This window comes from Vigna unguiculata, chromosome 10 (assembly GCF_037176805.1).
Source record: "Vigna unguiculata cultivar grain cowpea cultivar isolate G323 ecotype 2 chromosome 10, ASM3717680v1, whole genome shotgun sequence".
NCBI classification, from domain to species: domain Eukaryota; kingdom Viridiplantae; phylum Streptophyta; class Magnoliopsida; order Fabales; family Fabaceae; genus Vigna; species Vigna unguiculata.
This window is the reverse complement of record NC_140801.1, coordinates 47,070,432-47,090,520: the sequence shown is the minus strand read 5'-3', so window position 1 is coordinate 47,090,520 and position 20,089 is coordinate 47,070,432. Positions and strand designations below refer to the sequence as shown.

General features: G+C 31.1%; 3 protein-coding genes across 5 annotated transcripts; all 3 read right to left on the bottom strand.

The window, feature by feature from the left end:
• Nucleotides 1-530: 530 nt before the first annotated feature.
• Nucleotides 531-7,873, bottom strand: LOC114166796 (uncharacterized). 3 transcript variants are annotated; one of them, XM_085667992.1, is made up of 10 exons: nucleotides 7,612-7,873; nucleotides 6,050-6,877; nucleotides 5,283-5,510; nucleotides 4,260-5,166; nucleotides 3,196-3,263; nucleotides 3,034-3,095; nucleotides 2,489-2,592; nucleotides 1,256-1,328; nucleotides 989-1,169; nucleotides 531-894 (listed from the first exon to the last, which is right to left on the bottom strand). In XM_085667992.1, the coding sequence occupies exons 3-10, from the start codon at nucleotides 5,467-5,469 to the stop codon at nucleotides 809-811; spliced, it is 1,668 nt and encodes a 555-aa protein (XP_085524118.1). In that variant the 5' UTR covers nucleotides 5,470-5,510; nucleotides 6,050-6,877; nucleotides 7,612-7,873; the 3' UTR covers nucleotides 531-808. The 3 variants fall into 3 exon arrangements, with proteins under 3 accessions (XP_085524118.1, XP_027907434.2, XP_027907433.2); XM_028051633.2 differs by lacking the exon at nucleotides 6,050-6,877 and having other exon boundaries at nucleotides 7,604-7,873; XM_028051632.2 differs by lacking the exon at nucleotides 6,050-6,877.
• A 3,895-nt stretch (nucleotides 7,874-11,768) lies between these two features.
• Nucleotides 11,769-14,909, bottom strand: LOC114166245 (rop guanine nucleotide exchange factor 3-like). The gene is made up of 8 exons (XM_085667993.1): nucleotides 14,641-14,909; nucleotides 14,184-14,549; nucleotides 13,825-13,941; nucleotides 13,596-13,750; nucleotides 13,435-13,509; nucleotides 13,041-13,337; nucleotides 12,390-12,734; nucleotides 11,769-12,214 (listed from the first exon to the last, which is right to left on the bottom strand). The coding sequence occupies exons 2-8, from the start codon at nucleotides 14,512-14,514 to the stop codon at nucleotides 12,092-12,094; spliced, it is 1,443 nt and encodes a 480-aa protein (XP_085524119.1). The 5' UTR covers nucleotides 14,515-14,549; nucleotides 14,641-14,909; the 3' UTR covers nucleotides 11,769-12,091.
• Nucleotides 14,910-17,709: 2,800 nt separating this feature from the next.
• LOC114165578 (elicitor-responsive protein 3-like) lies at nucleotides 17,710-19,064 on the bottom strand. Its single transcript, XM_028050165.1, has 5 exons — nucleotides 18,998-19,064; nucleotides 18,834-18,899; nucleotides 18,551-18,689; nucleotides 17,969-18,107; nucleotides 17,710-17,868 (listed from the first exon to the last, which is right to left on the bottom strand). The coding sequence occupies exons 1-5, from the start codon at nucleotides 19,062-19,064 to the stop codon at nucleotides 17,710-17,712; spliced, it is 570 nt and encodes a 189-aa protein (XP_027905966.1).
• Between the last annotated feature and the right edge of the window lie 1,025 nt (nucleotides 19,065-20,089).

The following is a 20,089-nucleotide window of genomic DNA, read 5'->3' as shown; positions in this document are numbered from 1 at the left end:
ATCCCAGGATGACAATCTAACTAAATGGGAGAGTCATGTAAAAAAAATTATTATAATTTACACTTCTTAATAAAGAAAACAAGTTAATATTACTTTTGTATGTATAAATTTCCTCTGTTGAAATAATTTTATTTTATCATCCAAACAAAATTAATTACATATTATTTTTAAAATATCATTCTCTAAATTGTGATTGGTATTAGTACGCGAATATCAATAGACAAAAAGTACCAATAAAAAGACGAAATGATCATTTCTTTTTTAACCTAAAGTCTAACAAAATCTGAAATGGACATATTTTAATCTTCATAGACGAATACATTACATAACCAGTCTTTTCTTTTAAAATGCGGTATAATTAAAAAATTATTAATCATTTTAGAAGTATTATCTGAGACAAAATTAATTTTAATCTAATTAAAATTATCAGATAAATTTAAACTAATTTAAAAAATATGTCCAATGCATGTTTAAATGAAAATCCCGAGTATTTTTACTCCTCTTGCTGTAAGGTTAGACTCAAATTTGGATTATCATAAAAATCAATTTTAGTTTTAATTAACAACACTGATCCCCGAAAGTTCGAAAGAAACTCGAGAAAGACAGTCATCTTCAAACTACAGTAGTGAAAAATGATCTAAATTACATGGAACAACAATGTGATAACCTCTCAAAAACTCGAAAATATCACAATGCTGATCAAACCAAATGGAGATTTTCTAAGACAGATACATCTTTTCAATAATTTTCCTATGGACATGTCAGCATCACATTCCTTAATACTCTTGTGTAATTGTACTGCCACTTTTCACATATCAGAGACGGACCAAAGATAAGCTTCTCTATCTCTAGCTTGTCTCTCATTTGTTCTCTTAAACATATCCTTCTCGAACCCTGAAAATGATATAAGTCAATCATTTAAGGCTATTTACATCAGAAAAGGGAAGGAAAAATCAAACTACAAAAAGTACAGGGAATATGAACCAACCATTACTGCGATCAACACCATCCCAATGTCGTCCGGGTCTTATTCCATACCGATTTGGTGCGGCGTCTAAACCTCTTTTTAACCAGCTGTGATTTGGAATATCCTGTGGGACTACAAAGCCTAATTCTTTCATCTTCTCATTCTCCCCCAAGTTTGGAAGAACAGGCTCTGGATATTTTTTCTGCAAATGGCAATTGGCACAAAAACATGTAAGTACTGATGAAACTCCATCTCACGCACCAAGCAACATGAAATGTTTTGCATTACCTTTACTAGATGTGCCATGGGATCACCCCACCTTAATCTCTCCTTAAACATTTTGTCTAGTTCAGGATCATCTCTGTAAGAAACAAATGCAAATACAACATAAGAGACACGGAGACAATAAGGAAAAAGGAACCTTAATCGATGACATCAGCTCACACAGTTAAACATCAGCATTGCATCTCAATGACAGTCCAGAACTTGCTCTCGATGGGATTTTAACTAACAAATAATTTATAAATAAATTTCCAAGCTGGTACATGGTAAACTAAGTAATTATAAACAACACTGATTACCCCCTAAAAAAATGAAACTATGTTGAACATGTGTAAAAAGGACCATCTCATGATAATCCAGAAATGATGCAGGAATTACTTCCAAATATATACAATGATGGACATTAATTTCTATTTAACTCAGTCTAAATACATGAATGTGGACCAAAAGTAAAACTTTTATCTTCTGGATCCTAAAGTAAAATATGTATTGAAGAAGATGGATAATGACAAAGCTATTGGGCTCGATATTATAATCACTGAGGTGTTAAAGAGTCTAGGAGAGAGAGACACGAGTTGGCTCACAAAATTCTTTAACAAGATTACCAGGTTTAAGAAAATTTGAAACGAGTAGAGAAGTATTAAAATCCCTATTTATTACAAAGGAGATATATAACTTGCACAGATAAGGGGATTAATCTCATTGGGTATTAACACAAGCTAGGAGAAGTTTATTCGAGCCAACAATTGCTTGTTATGTTGCATTCATTTTAATAGCTGAATCAAGAATAATTTGATTCAAAATATGAAAGTTTTACTTGACGTGTCAAATTATTTATTCCATTATCCATATCAGCCTTAATCTAAGACTTATCAGATCTTAACATCCTTTTAGAAAGAAGAGCTTCAATAATTCACAGATAGTTTTCATGGAGAATCCAAGCATATCAATATTAAACATGTACTTGTTACGTGGGATGAGTGTGTTAGTGCTTCATGAGTTTGGAATTTTAGTTTTGCAAATATATTCATGTTTCATGAATTTTTTATGCATATTTATGTGTAATGTACACCTTATATCATTATAATTTTAAGAATAATTGTCACCAACTCAATGTATCCCTTTTATACATGGTATTTTTTATACCCCATATTATGTTTGTGCATCATAGGTTGCTATGATAAAAAATATAGAACAATCTAGAAATCATGTTTCTAAGTACTTTATATATATACATACCTGGTCCGTGCAAAAGGCTTCTCCTTTTCAAGTTCTAGTTCCTTCAGCCTAGCCTCAGCTTCACGCTTTTGAGCTAAGCCTTTGCCCCATTCTATTTCTATCTCCTGAAAATCACAAAGATACCTAAAAATTCAGCTTAGCAGTTTTTATCGGAAACATGAATAACATAACTGTTCTGACATACAGTTGAGATTTTAGAGAACTTAGTGAGTCTCTTGCCGATCACTTCTGTATACATTGTATTCATATATAAAAGGTAGCATACAAAAAAAAAAGAAAAAAGAGAAAAAGAGATAGGGGTCCGCCTATAACCCTTCAACATAATACATCAAAAAATAGCTTTGTAAAAAGCTGAACAGATAAGAGAGATTATTTTAACACATTTTAGAAGTAACATTCATCTTCAATCATAGGGACCAAATGACAACAAATATGACATGGTTTCTTGTCCTTTTGATGTAATTGTAATAGTAGTAGATATAATATCCTTATAAATCTAGAAACAATACAACAATGCTACAAAAATAACGCAGAGTACCAAATACCTTGGGTTTTTCTTCTACTTTCTGTTTTGATTTTAAGTATTCCTCCTTTGAAATGCGTACTCCTGCAAAATTCAGCATGATTCAAAATTTCTTTGCACACAAAGACAACAAATCAAATACATTGAACAGAAACATCAACAAACAACTGACTAAAATTCTGACCTCTTATTTTATCACGATATACAGGTTCAGCACCCCGTCCACTTATGGAAGGGTCCATCTGGTTAAATCTGCGCAAAACATAGTTATCAATGCCATGAAGCAATGTGAAGCAACTGACACCAAAACTTGCATAGAAAGACAGGGAATGACGAGCATTTATACTTGTATAAATGAAAGAAGGGTTTCAATTTCAAGAAAGGGGAATTGCAAGATTAACCCCGTCCCTCCTCTCCAAAACAAACCTTATACAATGAAAAAAAAAAGGTGACAAATGGGATTTTTTTTTACTGCTTTTATGAATGACATCTGCAACTTTTGTGAGTTTAAATGTTTTTTGGTATGAGGAAACATGACATAATCAGGAAAAAATTATGGCCCAGAAATGCCACTCAGCCACAATAGATAATAACTATAGCATAACAGAAAGCATTTTTAGTCAGAATAAGGTTTACCAGGCATGTTAGTGACATAATAATAGTCCTGGGCTTCTTTGTAATATAGCTTAAGATTTTGGAAGAATTGGTCTTAGAAATGAAATATTTTATTAGTGACCTATATCTTGATAACTGAATTTTAATATTGATTGTTAAAAAGGCAAAAAATACATTAACACATACTAAAATTAATAGTAACAAACAGCTAACAGAAAAAGGAAACGAGCATTTCACTTAAATTTTGTAAATAAATAGGATAACAAAAAGATCACATGCTTGCTGCATTTAGTTTTAAGTGTTTAACTAAACCCTAAAACTAACAGACTAGAAAAAATTGATTGTGTATGCTGTTTCATGAGACTGATAACTTCTCCCAAGTCACATCAGAAAAACTCCTATTCAAGTGTAGCTATAGTCAATAAGAAATAAACAGCCCGTGTTTCTGATCATGGTGGTAACACTTTTGCGAAAGCCAAGTAGAACTATCTCAGTATTCCATACTTCCATAACCACACAAAAAACAAGCTTAGTACTACAACACCATGGCATTAAGCAAGGATAATAACAAATATCTATCAAGTAAACATTAACATGTGATTGGAAAACATTATAAAACAACTGAACAATTACCTCAACATATCATCCCTCTTCTTTTTCTCGATCTCGTCACTGATATCCTTACCAGAAATTAGACCTGTTTTACTAGCTGGATTTGATGATTCCTGAGTATTTCTCCTTGGTGGAGCTAGTTCAAGATCCAAAGATGGATGTGAACCAACTTTAACTGAAATACTAGATGAACCCTGTCTTCCAACATTCTTCTGAATTTTCCTTGGGGGTGAAAGGTCTGACACTTCAGATCCATGTAAAGCATCTTGAGAAGGAGAATCATGACGACTGCGTCGAGGAGGAGATAGATCTTGAGGTGAATGGCGCTGAGAATCAGAAAAACCAGGTCTTGCAACATTCTTCTTGATTTTCCTTGGAGGTGAAAGGTCGAGTGCCACAGATCCACGCAAAACATCTTGAGAGGGAGAATCATGACGACTTCGTCTAGGTGGAGAGATATCTTGCAAATCATAACTCTCAAAACCACGATGGCCTCGTCGAGGTGGAGAGAAATCTTCAGTTGAACGTCCACGAGAAATATCAGGCAGACCAGTTCTTGCAGCATTCTTCAGAATTTTCCTCGGAGGCGAAAGGTCCGATGCCACAGATCCATGCAAAGCATCTTGAGGGGGAGAATCATGACCTCGTCGAGGGGGAGAGATGTCTTGCAAACTAGAAGTCCTATAATCAGGTGATGGGGTGTCATTGCGTTTTGACCATTGACCAGGTGATAAATCAACACCTTTTCTTTTACGGGGAGGAGACATGTCATTGTTTGAGTCAAGTGAATTTTCAGGTTTAGAGGAAAGCGAAACCCAACCACTTCCATCTTCAGATATAGCATTATATGGACGTCTGGCCCTCAGCTGCTCAAGCCTCTTCATACGCTTCACATCAATGTCTTCATCAACTAGTGGTTTCTCTTCGTCTACATAAACCAATAAAATATGGCTATATGAGATAATAGTATACACAAAAATTACTAATGGTAAATTCATGGTAAATTCTCTTATATGAGTGAACAGTTATGTTTGTATTACACACCAGATGAGTTATCATTGTTTTCTTCTGCAAGTTCAACGGGTTTCTGCCACATGGGATCTTCATCCACGACTAATAAGCCAGTGGTTTGTGGTTGACTTCTCTTCTTCTGCTTCTTCTTTTTCTTCTTCTCTACTTCTGTGTTACTTTCATACCTTTTCAAATAATCCTTCAATGAATTGGACCCCATTTTTAAGACAACAATGTCCACAGTTCAGCCTCTATAGTTACCTACCATAATGTAATGTTCTATTAGATGATGCTTCAAATACTTTCAGTATGAAATAGCAAAACTCAAACTCTAATATATATATATATATATATATATATATATATATATATATATATATATATATATATATATATATATATAACATCCAATCAACTCATGAATGACTTCAAGCTAAGATTTAAAAACCACTTTCTACAATCGGAAGAGTATAAACATCACATTGTCACAACAAAGCAAGGTGTGAGATATCCACTTAAAGCTAATAAAGATAACATCAAGACAAAACTGAAGGTCTGGTTATTTGAAAATACGATGCAGGACTGAATAAGAGCTAGGATTCAATAGGCTAAGCTAAAGAGTCTAGTTGGTCAGTGAAATGCAGAAGTTGGTGAATTAAAGGCATGAATGAGAAATAGAGAATATTTATTAGAATCTTATGAATCATGGTTCAATCCTGCAACTTGGCTACCTAAATAATCATATTGTTGGAATACAGTGCAGAGGAACCAAACTTTGTGCAACAAACCTAATTCCTTACTCGAAATTGCAGTTCCCCTTCTTCCCAGTGCAGCAACCACACCCTCGCCAGTCCACGACCCAAATCGCAAATGCAGTTACCCTTCTTCCCGGTGCACGAACAAAACCCTAGCCAATGCACGAGCCAAATCGCAAATCCAGTGCACAAACCCTAAATCCAATTCCTTTGGAGAAAATGAATTCCCCTTCTCCCCAACACTACTCTTTGGAATAACTTCTTACGAAATCCCACCTTCCCGCTCTCTGTTTTGTAGTCTAAAAAGAAACCCCCAAAGCCCTCCAAAATTCAAGCAACACAGATAATAAGAGAATCTTTCGGTTTTCCCTCCGCGTAAAAACGCCTCAGCGTGCATCCACCATTGCTTTCTCTCTCTAAGTGGCGTCGATTTTCTCTCTCTCTATATATATAATCGCGAACGTGGACCGGGGAGAGAAATAGGAGTGAAACGAAGAAGTCGATGATGATTTAAGATGATGATGATGATACTGTTGCTGTTCTTGTTGTCCGAATCGGTGTGTGGGTCGCACGCGATTGTGCGATTTCGGGTCAAACCCTAACAATTTTTTATTTTTTTTATAAAAAAAAGTGTGTTGGGTGTAGGGATGTCAAAACGGGCCAGCCCGGCCCGTATTGACCCGGCCCGATTTTGGCCTGATTTATACGGGCCGGGCTGGGCTGGCCCGCAATGGTGAAACGGGCTACACTTTTGAATCCGGCCCGAAGACTGGCGGGCTGACGGGCTGGCGGGCTGGCCTGCGGGCTTTTTCCATATGTTACTTTTTTAGTCCAAAATCAGATTTCAACAAAATTATCACAACAAAAACAACCCTGCAATATATAATATAACTGATCACAAAACAAACAACCCTACAATATATATAAATGTACCATTAGTGACTATAATAGTCTTGGTCTACATTAATACAATAGTCCATCAAAGTTCAAACAAATTGAAAAGATTAAAAACACATATAAATGACATTTTGCTCTCTGCAAGTCATCAAGGCACTGCTGCAGCATCAATAACAAGTCTGAATTAGAGTACTTTAGACATGGAGCATAACCAAAGTGCAAGCAAGTACATAAAAAAAAACAGAAGCATTAATCCCAGCTTAAGTTAATGCCAAACATCAAATATACTGCAGTGTCTACATCAAATATACTGCAGTGTATAAGCAAATTTCAGTTTAAGTTAATGCCAAACAACTCAATCCCAACTTTGCAAACACGACACATACAACTTTGCAACTTGGTACTTTCTATCATATAATTCAATCATTAATAAAGAAATTGGGAAATTGAAATCATATATTGAACATCACCACCACACCAAACCGGCAGCAACTTCAAAATTGAAATTGGGGGAAAATTTAACCAACAACAGCACAACAATTATGATTCACAGAATGGGTCCAATCCAAACAAGGGCAAATCGCAGCAACAACAACCACACATACACCATAACCTCCAATTACAGGAAACCAATTTTAGGGTTACGAAAATCATAAATTTAGGTTACAAATTGAAAGAAAATGGAACCAGAATGCAAATTACAAACAAACTTGTGTTCGTGGTGGTCGTGGCGGTCGGAATCGCCCGTCAATCGCAGTCCGATGGTGGTGCTGCGTTCTCTCGTTGCTGCCCCTGCCAGCGACGTGGTGGATGTCACGGTGGAGGAGAAAGGAGACGCCGTGAATGGCCTGCACTCTGCCTTCGTGTTTCTTGGCCAGCGACGTGGGTGTGTGTGTTTTTTTTTCTTTTTGGGTTAGGTTTTGTAGTTTACAGAGTGAGAGAAGGGTGTGTCGAGTGTGCGCCAAAAACAAGGTTTGTAGGGTCGTGTTCCCTGCGGTGACTCTTTTACGGAAGGTATCCCTTCAGATTGGCCCTTGCTTTTTCTCAAAACTACAACACAACCCTTTTGCTGCTTTCTTTGGATTTAAGTTTAAAAACTAATAATCTACTTATTTACTCTTTAAATTCTAAAGTGGTAGTACGTTTGGAAAATTTAATGAGGTAATTTCTAAGAAAGTAAAATTATAAATAAATTATAAAATGTGGTCAATCAAATTGTAGTTGACATAAAATATTAAACTTAGTATTTATCGTTGTTTCATAATATAATGAGATCTGTTGTTTATTTATGGATTAAATATGTTTTTGGTACCTCAAGTTTCAGTAAATTTTGAAATTAGTCCTTTATTAAAATTTTATACCAATTTAGTCATTCATTTATCAAAATACGTGAATTTAGTTCTTTGAACCAAATTTTGTTAAATTTATTTGTCGTTTCAAGCACATTTCATGATTGTATTTAAGTTAACATTGAAGCAAAAATGTGTCAAACAGTGTAAATAATTTAAATATTATCATGAAATGCGCTTGAAACGTCAACAAAATTTGGTTAAAAGGATTAAATTCATGCATTTTGAAAGATGAAGGACTAAATTGGTCAAAAGTTTTGATGAGGGACTAATTCCAAATTTAGCTAAAACTTGAGGGACCAAAAACATATTTAACCCTTTATTTATCTATATTAACCATCATTTAAAATGTAATAGTGTGTACTTCTTTACATAATAGGATGGGTACATGTTATTTTAGATAAGGGTTTGTTTTTGGTCCCTTAAGTTTTAGTGAAATTTGGAATTAGTCATTCTTCAAAATTTTTGACCAATTTAGTTTTTCATCTTTTAAAATGCGTGAATTTAATCCTTTTAACAAATTTTGGTTAAGTTTATTTGACGTTTCAAGCGCATTTCATGATAATATTTGAATTATTTACACCGTACATATTTTTGCTTCAATATTAATTCAAATATTATCCTAAAATACATTTAAAATGTCAAATAAACTTAACAAAAATTGGTAAGAATAACTAAATTCACGTATTTCTAAAAATGAATGACTAAATTGATATAAAGTTTCAAAGATAGACTAATTCCAAAATTCATTAAAACTTGAGGGACAAAAACATATTTAACCATTTAGATAATAAATATCATTTCAGACTTATGTAAGAGCGTGATTAAGATAATTATGGTTAATATTTAGGTTAAGACAACCAAAATAGTTTTAGAATTAATTTAATTTATTTTATTTGACAAATGTCTATTTAAGTAAAAATCATAAAACATGTATAAAAGAGTACATTATTTACGAGATTAAATTATTCAGTCATTTATTATTATTTTTATTTATTATATTTAGAAAACTATTTACTTAAACATTCGAATGTTTTTATAAGTAACTATCTCACAACTAAATCGAAGAAGAATGGATTATTTTATTTAGGTACAGCTTGGAGTTAAATCAACTACTTTTTCCTTTATGTAATTCTTATTTAGTTTCATAAAATAGTAATTTAGTTTCATAAAATAATAATATGGTTTAAAATGGCTCCCGTTAACCATTGCATCGAGGAGTAGAATCGGTTTCAAAACAAGTTAAAATTTTAAGGTGGAACTACATGATTTTGCTATTATAAATTTTAGGATTAAATATATTTTTAAATTAAGTTTGAACGTGAAATTAAAATCTATTTTTATGTAAAATTTTCATTATTTTGATCCTAACTTTAAAAAAAAAAAATAGATATAATTTTTTTTAATAATTTTTTTTCTTCAAACTTGTAAAAGTATCAGCAGACAAAGTGCTACCAAACAAATGATTTTTTTCAAAAAAAAAAAAACTCACACTTAAACCTTTTTACTTTTCTTGAAAATATTTGAAAAGATAAAAAAACATTTTTTTCCAAGAAAAAGATTACATGTTTTTGTTCTACTTCATCTTAATCATTGAGTTCTCTAAAACTTTGATGTTTTGGTGCTAACTACTTTTACAACAAATATTTATTATATTTATTTTTTCCAAAAACTCTAAATATTATTTTCCTTATCCAAGCAATTACTTTAACTATTCTTATGACAATAGTATTTTTTAAACTTTATAAACTTTTAACAAATAATAAAAAAACTCTATAATCCAAAATATTTAAAATAAACAAGTATAAAATATGAGTTTAGGTCTCAAAGTCAAAACACTACAAAAGACAATTTTTCAAAGCTTAAATATTGAACAATGATATAGATAGGTAATTTCTATTATATGTGTTTCATAATGATAAGTGTTTATATATAATTATCTTCAAAAAAACAATTGTTACAAGATGTTATGATAGAGTATCATCTACTTCTCGATGAGGATATAAAATGTTACCGATATATATTGAAGGACATTAAATATATTTTATCAATTTATTTCCTTGTTTAGATATTTTTAACTTTATAAGTGAATTGATGAATAATATATATATATATATATATATATATATATATATATATATATATATATATATATATATATATATATATATATATAACACTACATTTGTCGAATTACATTTTCTCCTAATTTATCTTATTTTTCTGTTATCATTTGTCGAACTACATTTTATTCTAGACCGTGAGATAATATAATAAATATAAATTTTAATACATTTATTTTTATTTCATATTTTCCATAATATGAAATCACTTAACCACACACATACATATTTGAAGTTAAATTTAATAAATATACATCTCAACATACGTCATATGCATTCTCATTTAAAAAACAAATATGAGAAAATATATTTTGAACCACTTTTATTCAATATACATGAATATTTAACTACACATCAATGATTCAAAACAATTTGTCACATTTAACATCTTTCAAAAAGACTCATATTAAGTATAATACACTAAAGAGTTAATTTGATCCATTAGAATTACTATCGATGAAAATCAACCACAAAATCTCATGTTAAGGTGATTGCTTGCATCTATTATAATAAGTGTTGATATAAGAATTTTCTTTACTTTCTCACCATCTTATGTCTTATCTGTTAGAGATCTTACATCGACGAAAAATAAGGTCAGTTTACATTATAAGAGTGAGGGGAAATTTTTATCTTACAAATAATTTTTATGAAAACAAATTATACTTAAATTCATTTGGATTAAATATGTTTTTGGTCGCTACAGTTTCAGTAAATTTTGAAATTAGTCCCTCTTTGAAACTTTATACCAATTTAGTGATTCGTCATAATGAAACATAAATGCCTCCTTACAATCTTCTAATAAATATAAAAAGAAAAACTATCACTTTCATATTTTAAAAAAATGCAAAAAAGTTTGAGCGAAACAAATGTCTGGGTGAAGTTTATAATATAAATAGATGGTAAGTTAAGATATTATGATGTCTTGATTTTATATAAGAAAATAGTTATTATCTATCTCTCTATGTATAAATAAGTGTCAACTCATCATAGTGCAGGAAAGACAGTTCATTGGTAAAGCAGAGAGAAGAGTATAAGGTTTATAAAATACATAACATGTTCTTTTGAATAATTTATTGTCCTATGATTTCTGTCTTCACCTTTTATTTTCATGCAGGCCAAAACGAATGTTCTCAAACACAACTGTAACAAGAATGTTGACTTTCTTTAATAGTGGAGGAGCACTTCCATGGAAGTAGTGGAAGCTCATAAATTTGGCCATGTTATTTAGTGTTATACAGTGAGGTGTTTGGAGAAGACTAGTTTCAAAAATTTCTGCTGATTTTATGAATCTGAAAATTGACAAGTTATAATTATTTATCTTAAACAAAAACTTACTTTCAATCACATCCATTCAACACTACATACAATAGATTATTGACATAATTTAATTTTCACTTCTATCTAAAACACAATTATTTAATATTATTGCGTACAACATGCCTTTAGTTTCTCCACACTTCTGACAAAGCATTTGCCAGATTTAAAACCAGGCAATTACACTGATATGAAAATGTTTTTCTTTTATTTATGGAACAGAAGATTATATAAATCATGCTTGATCCTTCAGCTGAATGTGAAAACTCTTGCTGCAGCACAGTTAACTAGTAACAACTAACTTCTATCATCACTTCTCCTAAGGCCATATAGCATACAAAAAATTGCTGAATGGAAAGAACACCATTGTTAAGGGGCTTCAGTGTGCAACCCAGTTATGGTTTCTATACATTTTGGTTCCTCGTTGATTTATCTGCATGAAGAACATCTTCAATCCATGCTACAATGTTGAATGCTAATCCTTCTAACACTCTTGAGTAGCTCTCTAATATTGCTTTTCCTACATCCTGCAAAAGATAATATTCATTCTCAGTGCATGAGTTCACAATCTAAAACCCTACAAAATCGATTTATAAGATGAGATTTACACCCAATTATGTCAATGTGGAGTTTTCAACACTTTCTGATAACTTTCAACATTATTGTTGCATGAGATATGAATCTGCACAATGCTAAGCTTACCCTGTTATATTGAATCTTGCATGTGTCCAAGGATGTTTGAGAGAGCTCAGGATATCTTTGCTTCAAGCAGAACAACAAGGTTTCAGCTCTCTCAGCTAAGGTGTAGTTTTTGTCACTTCGGTCAGTGTCAGCCATGAGATCCTTAACTTTGTTCCATGATGTTTTTGAATGGCTCAGACAAGCTTTTCTCCTCCAAGTGAACATTGAAGACTCAACCTTGTCTGCCAGCTCAAGTGCTTCATGTTCAGAACTTATTTTGAGACAATCAAGAAGATAATCTGGTGAGAACTTGTCTGCAGAATACATATAGCGGTAAATTGTGTCCCCCAGACTTGTTCTTCCACTCTAATGTTAGACAAAGGAACAATATACAAAATTTTAGAAAACTGAAAACACTCTTGGTTTCACTTTCATGTCAAACACTTTTCCTCTTCCTTATCTTTCTTAATTCTTTTTGAATTTGACAGGTAGATTGGTTCTTTCGGTTAAGAAATTAACTTTAAACCTAACTCAGCCTTATAAAACCGGCTTGTAAGATGAGCTTTGCATCCACTTATATACTATAAACTTGTCTTATCTTTAGTCGGTGTGAGATCTCCAACACTTTCAACATTACATCTCTGGCAACAATAACTGGATATGAGGACTTACCTTGGGAAGATTTGCCATATATGTTTCTGGGATGTCCATCTCTGCAAGAACACTGCTATTTATGGCCATAGCTGCTTTATGAATCTGATTAGCACAGTCTCTTTTCTCGTTCAAGTGTTTTGTAGACTTATCAGAGAGGCCTCCAGGGTGAACACAAGGAACTGGAAGCCACCATTTCTCATCTTTTCTCTGAACAATCCTTCGAAATGAGCCTGCACGTGACCGTGTTGAGTTACCTGATAAGCTCCCTTGGTCTGCATACCAAAATTCAGTATCATGGAAACTGTCCAATATTTCCTGATAAAAAAAAACATGAAACAACATATGTAAGGCACAAAATCTTTGGATGAAAACAGAGTTGTCACAAACAAGAAGCAATTGAAGTTTGCCTTACTATAAGCATTGTGTCAAGCTTTTGAAGAGCTGGGAGGTTGATATAAATATCTGACCTTGGTCTACTTGTCATCATCTGATATGCAATTAATACAACATCAGATAACATATGAGACATTATGAGAGGAAGATCAAAAGGGGTTAAGTTACGCAATAGTTCACCTCCACAATTGTACCATCTTCTAAATATTGTGCAGTTGGGGCAAATTCTACTATGTAATCACACACAGATAAGAGACAATTCATTTCTCTTTTCCACATGGCCTTCTTCTCAGGCTTAAGAGGCTCCAACTTTAAATTTTGCCCAAAAACAGTTGCTGCAAATTCCCAATTCAAGTAAATTACACCACAGTGACATCATTGGACTAAATACTATTGAAAAAGATATTACCATAGAGGTTGGTGATTGAATTTGATATTGTAACTGCAGTGCTAACACCTTTCCCACCACCAGACATGTCTTCCCCCAATAGAAGCTTTGAAAATCTTTCCCTCATCATATCAAGCTCTATAAACACCCAAAAAATTGAGTGAGTTTCAAGATAATTCCACATTGTCACAGAAGAAAAACAAGAAAAACTCAGAGTCCAGATCTTCTGTCTTCTACTGTGCTTCATGATAGACTATGTTGGTATTTTAAGAATAGTTTTAAAATATTTAAAAACATTAAAATCAGTATTCATCAATGTATTTGAAGACATAACAGAGGGATAACACAGAAAACCCCAGAAGCTGAGGGTGCAAATCAACCTGACTCCAAGAGATCAAGGTCCTCAGATTTATCATCCATTGAGTGCCGGTGCTGCTGCTTCATTCCTAACCTTGAAAGAACAGCTTGGCTTGCTCCATGTTTCACAGGTGTCCATAGAGAAGGTGAGTGTTCACTTGCAAAGCTATTGTCATCAATAGGCTCAGAGAAGTTAGAAACCTCAGAGTTAGTCCTGCAATACGCAAAGGATTCGCCACTGAATGTGGAGTATCCAACAGTTTCAGTGATTGAGTGGTCATTTTGGTCCACAGAAGAATGTGAAGGTTGGTACCCCACATCAGAGTTTTCATCAAAGTTGGATGAATTGTCCATCTGAACTAACAACCAACGGTCAATCTCCTAAAAACCTGCACATATAATCATGGAAGTTGAGTCACAAATTGGGTTTTTGGGCTATAAATGTGAGTACTTAGTGGTACACAAGTACTCCATGATCACCTTTGAGCATTGTCACGTACAATGATTTCAAATTAGGATGTTGTTACATTGCTGAAATTGAAACTAGGGAAACGGGAAAAAGAAGGAAAACAACAAAGACAGATCAAAAGAAAAAGGCTGAAAACTTGAATGTTCTTGTCCTCCCTCAACAAAAAAGCAAAAGCTTCCAAAGGGTGTTGCTGCTATGGAGACCCGAAATAATTCACTGAAAAGGGTTGCTAACAAAGCACCCTTTATCCTCATTGTGAAAAAAAAAAATGAAGTTTTCAAACACCAAAACAAACGGTTGTGAAAAAAAATAAAAAAAACGAAAAAGCAACGGTCCCAGCATTGTTTTCTATGTTACCTTTTTAATATGGCTTGGTTTGAATTTGAACAGTGGCTTGCTAAATTAACATCATTTGAAACAGTTCCCTCCTTAGCGTTCATATGCCTGTAGCTTCTTAAGACTATTCAGCCAAAGAAGAAGAAAAGAATGCAAAGAAAGGAAGAGAAAAAGAGAACAAAGTTTTCTTTGCAGAAAATCGCAGAAGGGAGTTATGAAAACTCAGTTGCAGAAATGGCTAAAACTTGGTGTTGGTTGGAGAAGAATACAATTATACATGCAAGGTGTGTGTGTCATAGATAGAAAAAGGAGTTAGAAAATTGAAGTCTTTAGATTGGAGTGGTTGTGTTGTACTATCTCTATGCATGATTGTGAGTACAAAACTGACACACTTAAATGATAAACTATACGAATAATGTAATTTTCTATATAACTTTTGACCGATGACAGATAATGCGAAATTCATATAAATTACTCCAACACACAAGTAATTTTGTGATGACAATATTTACCTCGTTTGATGTAAAATAACATGATGTTACTAAATATTTAGGATGATGATTTTGTTCGTCATATATGAAATCTACCAGAAGATGGTTTTCTTTGATATAATAATATGATGTTTGAACAAGAATTTATGGTTCACGGAAACAGCTCTGATCATTTATGGTCAATATTGATAAGGTTGCATGTGAAGTTGTGAACCATATGAAAAAAGAGAAAAGATGCTGAAGTTACACATGAATCAATGATTCCCTTTGATATTAACAATTTTAATATCTTTGGTTTTCACAAGTAGTTATATTTTATACATGTTGTGGTCAACTACTAAGGACATGAGGACAATACCTTCATCACATTCCTCATCTTTCTTAAAATACAAAGTATTATCTCCATCACGAGATCACATCCATTTTGGTAATCTAATTGTTGTATTGTATTATCTGAGGATTTGTAATTTTGTCCAAAAAAAATTGTATTAAAAAATATGTAATGAAAGAGATTATTTTTCTAAAACTTTTTCCTTTGTTGGTGGAAAATTGAATAGAAGTGATTAAAGAGTAGCTGGACTAGTTGAATGAGGTTAGTTAGAAAGGGAACATGTGAACAATAAATTAGTTAGTTTTATTGATAAGTCTTAATTTGTTAGTTTGGGGGAAAGACGTGCAGAGTGTATCTGATGGTATAATCTGGCAATGCTCTTCATTTGGTCATGCTTGCTTCATCAAGATCAAAGGGAATGTATGGTTCCTCTTTCCTTCCTAAAAAATCTAAAAAATTATAAGGATAATGATATTTTAACCCACATTTTTTTACCTATTTTTAACTCACTATTTCAATCACCATTAGATCATCTATTTTGATTTTGTTTTTTAATGATTTGATGTGATGATCTAATGGTAATTGAAGTAATAGGTTAAAAATGGATAAAAAAATTAGGTTAAAGTATCATTATCCAAATTATAATTAGAATAGCTATCTTTCTAAAAACTTATACATGTTATTTTCTTTTGTACCTTATTAAATGTGTACTTCATTTACATTTTTATTGGAATTGAGTATGACATATATTCATATCTGCTTATTTAGTTACTTAAATGTTTATTAAATGATTTTTTTTGGTACTATTAAAAATTTAATGTTAAAACTATTTTTTCATAATAAAGTATAAATAAATTAATAATATTTTAATAATGAAATAAATATTTGGGTACTCATCTACTCACCCATATACATATTTAAAAAGTCATACAATGTAAAAGTTATCTATTTCATATTTAGTTAATTTGAGTATTCTCCCGTACTAAGACAAATATAAATATTTTGGATTAACATCAAAACCGAAATGTAAGTATTCTTCATCAATATTATCATAAATTTAGTTTATTTGTCATATATATTTAAGGGTTAAATATGTTTTTGGTCTCTCAAATTTCAGTAAAATTTGAAATTAGTTCATCTTCAAAATTTTGGATCAATTTAGTTTTCATCTTTAAAAATGCATGAATTTAGTCCTTTTAACCAAATTTTGTTAAGTTTATCTGACGTTTCAAGCGCATTTCATGATAGTATTTGTGTTGTTTACACGGTTTGACACATTTTTGCTTCAGTGTTAACTCAAATATTATCATAAAATGCATTTAAAATGTCAAATAAACCTAACAAAATTTAGTAAGAAGGACTAAACTCATATATTTCTAAAAATGAATAACTAAATTGGTATAAGATTTTGAAGAATGACTAATTCTAAAACTTACTAAAATTTAAGGGACCAAAAATATATTTAACCCTATATTTAATTATAAGTTCAAAAGTTATTCCTTTAGACCGACCAATAAGACTTTAAGATTATATATATATATATATATATATATATATATATATATATATATATAATTTGTATATGAATTAAAGTTTATCAGTTAACCCAACAAAATTTGCTACTTTTAGTTCTTTAAAGTTTTAAAATTAAAAAAAAAAAAGATCCATATCACTACTTAATAGTGTGAGACGATAAAAAAATAATTTATTATATGAATAATTGCTCTAAAGTAGCGTATAATAATATAAGAAAAAGTTAATAGGAATTATTTAAAAATAACAACTTTATGGAAAAGTAAAAGTGTAGATAATGTATGTAAATTATAAGAGTGGTGGAAGAAAAGGGGAAATAATTTAAATAAAAACAAAAAATAACAGTAAAGATGATTTTGACTTTTAATTTTTATAATTAATTATCCATCTCAATGATAATCCTGATGACTTTTGGAAGTTTTGTGCTGATAGAAAAACAAGATTTTCCACAGTGATATTCTCCAAATCCATCCAAAAATTGAATTGGGTGATTCCTTCTTCTCATAACCCTTGAATTCATCTGGTTTCTCCATCAAGTACTCTTCATTCTGTTAACAAATTCACACTAACTAATTAGCATTTATTAGTTAATAATTGATTAATTAATTAATTAATTAATTTGCAGGTGCTAGAAAAGATGAACCCTACATTATCAGCAATGAATTTAAATCCAATTTTTATTTGTCCTTTGTAAGTGTGATCTTGAAGAACCACATTATATGGAGCTGGTTGTATTTCTATGTATCCCTGATCACTTCCTTCCAATATTATTCCACCTATGAAAATTCTGCTTTATCACAAAAATATGTTAATTGTGCAAAAAATATATAAATAAACTAAACCTTTCCAAGAATAATCCTATCTTCACAAGATTGTTTCTTAAGCAAAAATGGAAAATGATATTTTAATCCACATTTTTTGATCCATTTTTAACCTATTACTTCAATCATCATTAGATCATCTTTTTTATTCTTTTTAGTGATGTAATGTGATGATCTAATGATGATTGAAGTGGTGGGTTAAAAGTGAGTCAAAAAAAGTGAGTTAAAGTATTATTGTCCAGCAAAAATACTTTTACAGATTAAATATATTTTTTATTCTCAAATTATTATAAAAAATGAAGATGGTATTTTGTCTTTAAATTAAATTATAAAATAGTTTATGTTTACATTTTATAAAAGTTATGTATTTTTTTCAACAATTGGTGTGTAAAAATAAATAAGAGATTACTTGGCTTCACCAACAAATCCACCATTTCTGAAGAGTTCTGTGTCCATGATTCTACATTTAAGATACGTTGAATTCTTGCAATCAGACTCCGACAAATCAAATATGAATTTCTCATTCCACCGAGGTTTCTCATGTTTTCCTGCATCACATACAATTATGTCAAAACAAGTAACATAAAAACAACGATGTTGCACTTTCATAAAAACGAGTTAAACCTAAATTTTATTACTTAAATATATTTTGGATAACGTAAGAAATTTGTGTATTGATACGATAATTTAACCTGATGAAACTTTTGTTATTCGAGTCTGAGTGCCACACTCAATAATCACATAGTAAGAAGGTGTTCCTGCAGTATTTTGTTCAAAGAGAAATGAACAATTTTCTGATAAAAAAATTAGTTTTGGATAAATTGAAATTGGGATGCAATAAACGAAATTAATATACCAACAAAATTTGTGTGTATAATTCCTTTTGCATTGACAACAAGTACTTCAAGAATTCCTCTCTTCATTCTGTGATTTTCTTCTAATAAGAAGTTCATATCTGTGTTTTTTATGGCTCTAAAACATGAAATTCTTAGAAATTATAAATTTAAGACAACATGTGTGAAGAGAGAGGTAACAGTTTCATTGCTTCACTAACGTACCAATTAATTAGTTGAGGTTACCATCTCTTCATGTTATTAATGGTGTATTAATCCTTTTCAGTTTTATTCACTAATATTATTCATTTCAATGTAATTTTACCAAATTACCTTTTTATATATATTTTGTTTAGGAGATGAATGACAATTTTAATATATTTTATTTTATATCTTAAATCTTAAGATATTTTTTAAGGATAGGGTAGTGATGTAGTTTTAAAACGGAGAATTCTTCAAATGTATTTAGGGTTAAATATGTTTTTGGTCCCTCATCAAAATTTTTGACCAATTTAGTCATTCATCTTTCAAACTGCGTGAATTTAGTCCTTTTAACCAAATTTTGTTAAGTTTATCTGACATTTCAAGCGCATTTCATGATAGTATTTAAGTTAACATTGAAGCAAAAATGTGTCAAACAGTATAAATAATTTAAATACTATCATGAAATGCGCTTGAAATGTCAGATAAACTTAACAAAATTTGGTTAAAAGGACTAAATTCACGCATTTTGGAAGATGAAGGACTAAATTGGTTAAAAGTTTTGATGAGGGACTAAACCCAAATTTCGCTCAAACTTGAAGGACCAAAAACATATTTAACCCAATGTATTTATTAATTTTGACGATTTTATATAAAAAGTAAAAAATGGTGATTTTAAAATAAATTTTCATTCCACCTTTAAATTGATTTTAAATACTCTAAGTGAATTTTAAGTTCAATTAAATTTTATAAAAGTTTATTCATGAAGTTTTTCACTCGTTATAGATTTGTCTCATATATGATCGATATTATATTTTCAACACATCTTTCTAACATTAATATATATATATATATATATATATATATATATATATATATATATATATATATATATATATCATAAAACTAAATAT